The sequence below is a fragment of the Pomacea canaliculata genome, linkage group LG11 (assembly GCF_003073045.1).
Source record: "Pomacea canaliculata isolate SZHN2017 linkage group LG11, ASM307304v1, whole genome shotgun sequence".
Taxonomy (NCBI): Eukaryota; Metazoa; Mollusca; class Gastropoda; order Architaenioglossa; family Ampullariidae; genus Pomacea; species Pomacea canaliculata.
This window is the reverse complement of record NC_037600.1, coordinates 3,192,122-3,202,510: the sequence shown is the minus strand read 5'-3', so window position 1 is coordinate 3,202,510 and position 10,389 is coordinate 3,192,122. Positions and strand designations below refer to the sequence as shown.

The 10,389-nt window shown below is 38.6% G+C and overlaps 1 protein-coding gene across 1 annotated transcript; it reads left to right on the top strand.

Moving 5' to 3' along the window:
• Positions 1–5,443: 5,443 nt before the first annotated feature.
• LOC112575343 lies at positions 5,444–9,434 on the top strand. The gene is made up of 3 exons (XM_025257125.1): positions 5,444–5,575; positions 6,383–6,682; positions 8,456–9,434. The coding sequence occupies exons 2-3, from the start codon at positions 6,548–6,550 to the stop codon at positions 9,047–9,049; spliced, it is 729 nt and encodes a 242-aa protein (XP_025112910.1). The 5' UTR covers positions 5,444–5,575; positions 6,383–6,547; the 3' UTR covers positions 9,050–9,434.
• Positions 9,435–10,389: the final 955 nt, after the last annotated feature.

Below are 10,389 nucleotides of genomic sequence, written 5' to 3'. Positions count from 1 at the left end.
AAATCAAGGAAACGAATGACCACCACACATACACGCAAGCAAGCATTAGACAAAGACAAGGTTCTCATCATCGTGCCTAAGGCTGAAGAGAATGGGGAAGTAGGATTTTGAATAATTATTTCTTAATCTTATTAACAAAAATGTCAGAAGCTTGCCCGACCACGTGAAAGATAAGGTAATGAACGATATGTCCCGAAGAGTTAAATAGACTAAACATGTTAAATAATTGACCAGGAGATCAAGATATGCACATATAAAAAACAAATATAACAAAGAAATGAAGATAAGAGGATTTACATCCCTCCTTTAACCGTGGCGATGAACTTGTTAATCAAATAGGCAATCTTTCTCTCTAAATTTAGACCATAAACATAATGTACTGCAGGCGTTCTACAATAATATTTGTTCTGTAATAATAAAATGTTTTTATTGTTGTAATACAGTAAGTTTTGACACCTGGGGTAAAACTGACCCATGGTACTAACAACTTTCATGGTAGCAGAAAAGTGTGAACTTGTGATTGTGATAAACGATGATTGTACGGTCGTACAGCAGGCGCCATAGTTGCAATATGATGAAGTACTGTTTGATTGTATGTAAGTTGACCAAACTTTCAATGTTAGGCACTTGGTTGTCCTGGTGGATGTCTGTAAACTCTGTTTCAAATCGGATCTTTATTAAAAGGATGCAACTTAAAGAAAATCACCACTTCACGAAGAAGACTTACAGCCACCATTGCATGCCCGCAGCTCTTGCTACAAACGCGCACTTTGGTCTCACAGCACGTGACACAACGTCATTTTCAATCTTACGTCACGCGTTGTGCTGATGGTCCAACATGGCGTCAACTGCTGTCTTCATCGTCCTTGAGTCTTTTAGCCGTGAGACTACATTCTTCACCACCGAGTAATCTAAAAGTTTGTATGCGCGATACACATATGTATCTTTGTTTTTAAATTGTACTTCTTGTTTTTTAATTGTTGCAGAGTACGCTGTTTCAAACTCAGCCTGGGTTTTCTAGGAAGTGGCCTCTAGGAAAAGTACTTTCTTGTGGCCAGCGCCTTAAGTTTTGGTTGTCAGTGTCCCCCATCTTTCTCGTGTTCAAAGACTCCATCACCGGCGCAGCCAACGTGAACATGACGTCAGTGTCCCAGAGGGAGAGCAGCACAGTCATCCACTGATAAATAGTGAACAAAGCAATACTAGATGCCATACAGCAGAGGATAAGAGAGAGAAACCATGCGTCCAGAAATGCTTCAACGACATTGAAGAAAGAAATGGGTCAGCTCGAGTGCATATGGCTAAACTGAAGAAAGAGCGCGTGGTGAGCAATATTTTAACGATTATATAATAACATATAAATGACCATGCATGCTTGAGAAATAACTTGGGTAGACAACTTAATAATTAATCGAATGGATAATTTAAGAAAAACACTCGTGAATAAGTAATATAATTAGATAATATTTAGCAAATTCATAAGTAAATAGTTTGGACATGATATGATATATAAAAACAATATATGATCTATAAAACAATGCTAGTGTCCCATTAACTTTGTTGCCATGTTTTGCTGAGATTGTCAACTGGTATATAAGCAAAAAACAAATAGGAGCGGAAAGAATATGGATTAGAGCCCACAGAGCCGACTTCAGTCCTATATCGAACTGTGTTCGAAGGGTAGAGACAATCGACTTTATAGAACGGTAAGATTTGGTAGCGGCTGTACTCAATCTCAGAGAGGTTGAGAAATTTCTTTTAAAAAAATCGTTCCAATACAGAAAAATTAATTCACTTCTTAAGCTACCTTCTAGCTGTCTAAGACGATTTTTGCCACTCCTTTTTCCACACTAGCTGGATTGTTTACCAATATACAAGAAATAATAATCATTTGACTTATAACGACGGTGTCTTTGTTTTTCCAGGTGTCGAGCAGTGGCGGCTATTGCGAGGAGGACAGTGACCCTAAGGTCACGACCGACACTGTTGACGTGAAAATGGCGAACGTGGTGGGTGAGTTCTTCATGGACGACGGTGGGAGGATTCGGGGACGGCCCGGGCAGTACAGAGATCCCTGCTGAAGCAAGGTCGCGTGATCTCTTACGCGCCTACGACGGGGCGCCTTCGTGGAAAAGGTCACCGGAGGAGCCGTGAAGTTCATGGACCTGACCTTGCCTCAGTACGGACTTCAGCCTACGACTGGTGATGTGTCTGGAGGTAGCGGAGCACATCCCTGCCCGCTACGAGCGCATCCTGGTGGACAACATGGCGCGCCATGCCCGCAAAGGTGTGTGTTGAGCTGGGCGAAGATGAGCAGAAAGCTTCATCATGTCAACAACAGGTCCCGAGGACGTGAAGAAACTCTGGATGAGGCTGGCTTTCTACCCTGACAACAACGCCTACGCAGCACATGAGGAGCAACTCGGAGTTCGAGTGCTTTAAGGTGAACACCATCGTCTTCAGAAGAAAGCCGAGGCCATATTTCACGAAGAAGATGCGTAAACTAAACGTGTCTAGTGTCCTTCCTGTCTTGTGTCTGTGATGAGTGAGTCAGTGGATTTTTTTTTTGTCTGGTATGGACGATGCTCTCAACCGCATGAATTGCAGATAACTGCGACCTCAATTTTTAGGCAAGATCAGCTGTCACATTACAGAAAATTCCTCACTGTTTCACGTTCACCATGTCGATGGTATTTCGAACGGTACTGATGAATGCTCCGACAAGTGATGTTTGTTTTTCACTGTAAAAAGCAGTTTAGTGCATAAGTAACCTTCAAGTAAAACTTTTTGTCTTAACTCATGCAATACATCTGTTTTTTTTTTCTCTCACCTTACAAGCAGGCTAATTTTTCTAGCGATTTATTTAGTTAAAGAGACTAGTTTGTAACAAACTACTTATATGCAGATCTCATCGGTCTGCTTGTGTTGCCTGTCAGACAAGATAAAGGTTTTTTGCTTTCAGGCACAAGTGTTTTGGTTTTCCATTTCTGTTTGAGCTGTCTTTTATTTGAAATCTTAAAATACAGCTGACAAACCACCTCTGTACGAAATATTTTTCATATCTGGTGTACCAACGTGTTTAGCGTCGAGGGTTTTATAAACGTGTCTTTAAGAGATGTTAAAAATTTGCAAATATGAAACGAGCTTTACTTGTGCATGCATTTGTACGTTTGTATGATTGGGTGTGAGTGCGTTGTGTGTGTGTGTGTGACGAGAGAGAGAGAGAGAGAGAGAGAGAGGAAGAGAGAGAGAGAGAGAGAGAGAAACAAGTAAACGAATGACCACCTAACACACACGCAAGCAAGCATTAGACAAAGACAAGTTTCTCATCATCATGCGTAAGGTTGAAGAGAATGTGGAAAGGAGGATTTTGCCTTATTATTTCTTAATCTTATCTAAAATAAAAGTCAGAAGCTAGCCCGATCATGTGAAAGGTAAGGTAATGAACGATACGTCCCGAAAGTTAAATAGACTAAACCCAGGTAAATAATTGACAGGAAGATCAAGATAAGCACATATACAAAACACATATAACAAAAAAGAATGAGGATAAGAGGATTTTTACATCCCTCCTTTAACCATGGAGAGAACTTGTTAATCACAATAGGCAATCTTTCTCTCTCTAAATTTAGAACCATAAAACATAATGTACTGCAGCTTTGTGCAATATTATTTGATACTCTAATAAAAATGCTTTTATTGTTGTAATACAGTAAGTTTTGACACTGGGGTAAAACTGACCCCATGGTACTAACAAACTTTCATGGTAGCAGAAAAGTGTGAACTTGTGATTGTGATAACGATGATTGTACGGTCGTTACAGCAGGCGCCATAGTTGCAATATGATGAAGTACTGTTTGATTGTATGTAAGTTGACCAAACTTTCAATGTTAGTCTCTTGCGGGTATCCTGGTGGATGTCTGTAACTCTGTTTCAAAGTCGGATCTTTACTCAAAGATGCAACTTCAGAAAAACACCAACTTCACGAAGAAGACTTACAGCCACCACTGTCATGCCCGCAGCTCGTGCTACACACGCGCACTTTGGTCTCACAGCACGTGACATGACTTCATTTTCAATCTTACGTCACGCGTTAAGCACTGGCGCATCAGTCATCAGTCATCAACTTGTATCTTAACTAAAACATCGGTTCTCCCTATCTCCCCCCCCCTTACCAGTGGATTATTTTTTTCTTAAACAACTTATTTCGTAAAGAGACTAGTTGTAACAAATACTTTATGTAGATCTCTTCGGTCTGCTTGTGTTGGCCTCTTTCTCTGTGCCATGCATACAACAGAATAAGAGTGTTTGCTTCTCAGGCCCAAGTGTTTGGAATTCTAATTCTGATTTAAACTTTGTCTTTATTTGAAGTCTTAAAATACATCTCTAAAACCACTTCATTTTTCATAATTTGTCTATCCACTTCTTATTTCTTCACCCAAGCTAATTTTTTCATGATGTTACCTGTTTGTTGACGCGTGTGTTTATTGTATTGTTTGAATGTCGGCTCGTTTGTTTGTCATTCATGTGCAGCGCATTGAGCTCACATGCAAACAGGAAAATGCGCTTTTCCATTCCTATTATTGTCATCGTTATGATTAATATTTTAAACAGTAGTAGTGTGTACATAACTGATTCATTGAACGCATACCGTGGATTATTCTTTTTTATTATTATTATTAAGTTTTTTTTTCAGCAGCGTGATATATTTATTCTTGGCCGTCAGTCTGATGCCATTGCTTCTGTCATTTCGAAACATTCTTGAATGTTATACTCAAATGTAATTTTAAGTTTTGTTTTCTCGACATTGCTTCATCTTTATCTTCAAGTTGTATACCGCGGTATCTTGTCAAACAGCAATGCTTAGGTCACTGAACAGTCATCACGAAACAATATCAAAGGAAGCTACAACTTCAGAGATGAATGACCAGGAAGATCAAGATATGCACATACACAAAACACATAGAAACAAAGAGATAAAATGAAACTAAAAGAGGTTTTTTCACATCCCTCCTTTACCTGTGGAAACAAACTTGTTAATCACAACAGGCAATCTTTTTCTCTCTCTAATTTAGACCCTAAAGGATATAACGTGATATAACATTGATAGCTTACCACAGCCATCTCTATGTGTCCAAACAGCAAAACCTGTCCTCTATGCTTTGTATAAGTTTTGTATAACTCGCATCAACTGTCGTTCCTTGTCTCAGCAGCAAATGTCGAAACATTCTTTAGACAAAATATAATGAAGTAATTCAAATAAGCTTCTTTAATAAACTGTTCAATTAGAGAAGAAAATAAGTGCGTTTTTAAAGAAAAACACCAATTTCACGAAGAAGACTTACAGCCGCCATTGTCATGCCCGAATCGTGCAACAACCGCGCACTTTGGTCTCACAGCACGTGACACGACGTCATTTTCAATATTACGTCACGCGTTAAGCTGAGGGCCAACATGGCCGTCAACTGCTGTCTTATTCGTCCTTGAGTCCTTCTGGCAGTGAGACTACATTCTTCACCCCGGGTATTCCTACAGCTCAGGAACTACTGCTGTGAAGAATTAGCTTGTCAACAAGGTACGTGCTTATTTGTCAACAAGGTACGTGCTTCTTTTCTTTGTTTTTTTCTTTGCTAAATTAGGATTTCTTTCTCTGGGTCCGACCATAGGCTTGATGTCGAACACCGAGCAACATCAAAGTTTGTTATTCAATATCAGCACAACAGGCTATGAAGCACCGACGATATAATAGGAAAGTTGCAAAAGCCTAAGATAAGTAAACCGTATTTTTGGAAGAGTTGGTATTAAACATTTTCCATAGCAGGTGTTAGTTGTTGGCAGGTGCGACTAATTTTGTAGATGCTAGAGAATGAGTATGATTAAAATTTCAAGATTGTGCATAAGTTAAAAATATTTACTATGATTATTACATTATGGTGCTGAAAAATGTTGTAACAGTTATATAATTTTGATATGGGCTTAACTGACTAAGATAGGTATTTACCTAGAGAAGACTTGAAATGTAATAACATTATGCGTGAGGTATTAGTAGCTGCTAACATCATTCTGAACCAAATGGCTGATAGGTGGAAAAAAGTATGGCGCAGAATGACAAAGAAAAATGTAGAATAGATCGAGACAATGATAACAATGCAGATGTAGGGACGAGACAAAAAGACAGCTGAGGTTAGGAAAAGGAACTAGACTCTTCTCACTGTAGTGTAGATGAGATCTTACGTTTTCAGTTTTGTTAACGAATTTCTACAGTATGTTTGTATTTTAGATTGCGTGATGCCCATACTATATCTTTAATTTTTTTAAATTTTACTTTCTTGTTTTAAATTGTTTCATTACACACTGTTTCAAACTCCGCCTGGTTTTCTAGGAAAGATGGCCTCTAGGAACCGGTACTTTCTCGTGGCCAGCGCCTTACTTTTGGTGTCAGTGGCCGCCATCTTGCTCGTGTTCAAAGACTGTCACAAGAGCGACCACCGCGATCGTGACGTCAGTGTCCCAGAGGGAGAGCAGCAACAGTCATCAAGTGATAGAGATGGACAAAGCTGCACTGGACGCCATACAGCAGAGGATAAGAGAGAGAAACCATGTGTCCAGATTGCTTAACGACATGAAGAAAGAAATCGGTCAGCTCGAGAGCAGTATGGCTAAACTGAAGAAAGAGCACTTGGTAAAGAATATTTTAAAAATTATAATTATAATAATATATAATAACCAAGCAATATGATTTTTTTTCAGAAAGTGCGATAATTGGAAAAAAAATTAAATAGTTATAAAACAATTGATAAAATTGATCAAGTGCTGAGATGAATAATTAGAAAATAGTTTACAACATGTAAAAGCATAAAAAAGCAGAATACGGTGAATGAATAATTTAATTATGAACAAGACCTCTGCACCTTGTAACACTTGTAATGCAATGTGTCCCGAAACATAGATATTTAAAAAAAAAATGCGTAAATATTACCCACCATCTCTGTGTTTCAAAGGTAACAAGAAAAAAATGCATCCAATTCTGAAAAAATAAAAATATGCAATGTATTAACATTTTGCGCAAAATATAAAAGGAATTAGATGATTAAAATGATATTTCAAATGTTTAATGATTCAATAACTGTAAAATGACATCAAAACTAAAAATAAATTATAGCATTGCTGAGGTACTGAAATGGAACACATTGAACTAAATATTTTAATTAATAATTATATAGTTTGTCTAAGGCAGCTGTCCAAAATATGCAAAGGGAAAACAACTTCAAACACAATATAACAATACCAAAAAATTTTCTCGAAAGAAGATGACAAAATAATTTATTTATTAGGAAGCAATTTACCACCGTGACTAAAATTTTAAAACAACGTGTTAATAATTATGCAGCATTTTTACGAATTTGTAAAGTGTTATCGTATTTCGTATTTGTTGTTATTTCTCGAGTTTTTAAAAGCCCATCCTAACAGACAAGTTGTCCTATACTCTACTGGTTGTGAATAGACATAAGAACAAACAAACATCTGTAGATCTTTTTTTTTTTTTTGCATTTTCCAAGTGAGCATCAAAAAGTATGAACAATTAAAAAGGTAAGGGAGGTTATCAATGATGAAAAAAATTGGACGATTGTGTATTCTCCCTTTGTAGGAGCCATCTGTCGATTAGGAAGGAGCTAGACATTGTTTATTAGTTTGTGGATGTCTCTGGTAGGTCTCTGTTTCCAGTATCGTCGAGAGAAACCAGTAAAGAGAGTGCACTTTTTGCCCTTGAGTTTCCTCACCCTCATTGGGAAATGATCTTTATCAGTTGGAAGTACAATTCTTACAAAATAATAGACCGAGGGAAGTGTTGGTGTTTTAGCCGACGCAGCATCTAAGGTTATATCACGAATTCATGGCAAGGCAGCGATCCCTGCAATCAGATGCTTCATGCAGAGAAAAACACAATGTTCCCGAGACGAGAGCTGAACTCAGGACATCCAACCCTCATTCGGGTGGTGACAGGCGCTAACCGTTGTGCTACCGGACCGCCCAAATAAATGACCAAATCTTTAGCAGATTAAAAAAAAATCGTACATAATGAAATAAGATAGCGAAAGAAACATTAAAAACGACAACAGGAAAGACACAAAAAAACAAAGAAAAAGAGAAAAAAATGGTGACTGGCATGCATGATACATAGTCGATATGTCATACAATAACTTCGCTTCTCACCTTGCTCCTTTTCTTGGCTTCATTCACATTGTGTTGATGGGACCTCTGAGACAATCAACAATTTTAGCTCTCAAAATAAGGTGTCTTTTGAAATCATTCACATAGAGAAAAATGATTTAATTTGTTAGCTACCTTCTATCTGCATAAGGCCAGTTTATTCCCACTCTTATCTTCCAACAATACAAGAAATTATTACGTGTTTGCATGGAACAACAACACACTGATAGCAGTGTCTGCACAGATGTCCAGCAGTGGTGGCAATTGCGAGGAGGACAGTGACCCCAATGTCACGAAGCATCACATGTTCGATGAGAAATTAGCGGACGTGTTGAGCTGGTTCTTCACTGGACAGACGGTGGTAGGATTCGCGGACGGCCCCGGGCAGTACAGAGATCACCTGCTGAAGCAAGGTCGCGTGATCTCTTACGACGCCTACGACGTGGCGCCCTTCGTGGAAAAGGTCACCGGAGGAGCCGTGAAGTTCATGGACCTGACCTTGCCTCAGTACGGACTTCCAGCCTACGACTGGGTGATGTGTCTGGAGGTAGCGGAGCACATCCCTGCCCGCTACGAGCGCATCCTGGTGGACAACATGGCGCGCCATGCCCGTAAAGGTGTGGTGTTGAGCTGGGCGAACATCAGCCAGGGAGGCATCAATCATGTCAACAACAAAAGTTCCGAGGACGTGAAGACGCTTCTGGATGAGGCTGGCTTCTACCCTGACAACAGCGCCACGCAGTACATGAGGAACCAATCAGTCAATAATCACTTAAGGGTGAACAACATCGTCTTCAGAAGAAAGCCAGAGGCCATATTTCACGAAGAAGATGCGTAGCCTAAACGTGTTTAATGCCTGTCCATTTTGTCTGTCTCATGTCTGTCATGTCTTTTTTGTCTGACGTGAACTCTGCCATCCACCGCGGTTAGTGTAGATCATTGCAGCTCAACTTGTAGGCCAGAGAAAAGTAGACCGCAATCTCTCCATCAGTAGAAAAGCATTCGTCATTGTTTTAAAAGATCAACCAGAACAGTGGTTTGCTAACATCGTTGGTGTAAACATGTTTAGTCATGCATATTACTGATGGGAATTTGATAGATCAGCCTATTTTATTGTTGTATCGCGGTAACACCCAAAACACTTAATATCTTATGAACAAAGCAAAAAAAAAAAAAAAAAAAAACCACCTGGCGTATGATTTTACATTTTCTTTTCTGAAAACGAGAGAATCTATGTCTGTCTGTAGTCTGTCTGCATGTTCAGAGTCTAGAATAGAGTTAATCCAGCTTGTATTGTACCAATATTTTATTATACTTATTTCTCTTACAATTTATTTCATGCTTCCATTTCCCCTTTCTGTATGTTCATGCACATGGGTGCGTGTAAGTAAATAAATTTGTTCGTCCGTGTATACTTGCATTTTTGGGTTTTGCAATTTTCAGGACCTTTCAAAAGGATGATTTGAATAACCTCTGATATACAAAGCTGAGACAGGTAGATAAACAAGCAAACAAAGAAAAATATAATAAATTTAATTTGTATAAGGCAACATTTCACCAACAGTGACACCCACTACAGTAAACAGTATCCAGGAAACAGACACAAAGACGTCAAACAAAATATAATGGAGGGCAGGCTGCGTCCCGGGGGTAAAGGGCAAAGAAAACTTGCCGAAGTCTACAGAAAAGCAAGGGTTGGCAGGAGAGAGCTGGCTAGTGATAATATATATTCAACAGCAAAACATGATCATCAATTGTGTTTATTCACTGCAACCTCATCAACTGTCGCCAGTGATGTCAATGAAGTACTGTAGAGTGGAAAGCCAACCAAACGATTAATTAATCAGTTTTCGTTTCTATTCAGCAGAGAACATTACACGCACGATCTGCAAAACAGGACAAAGGAGGGAAATGTAACCAAGATGAATATAAACATAAAGAACCAATACTGATATCCACATCAAAATATTAGCACCGAACAGAAATAAAATTAAGTATAGCCTGTTAGGTGAAGGTGACAAAACTCTCATATTATTAATAATAATACACATACAACAGAAAGCAAATATGTAAATTCTAAAATAACATGGATTTATTTTACTCAGCCCTCACACACCACAAAAATTCGGCAAGGCTTGTTATTTATCTATTCATTTATTTATTTTTTTTATCTTGAGT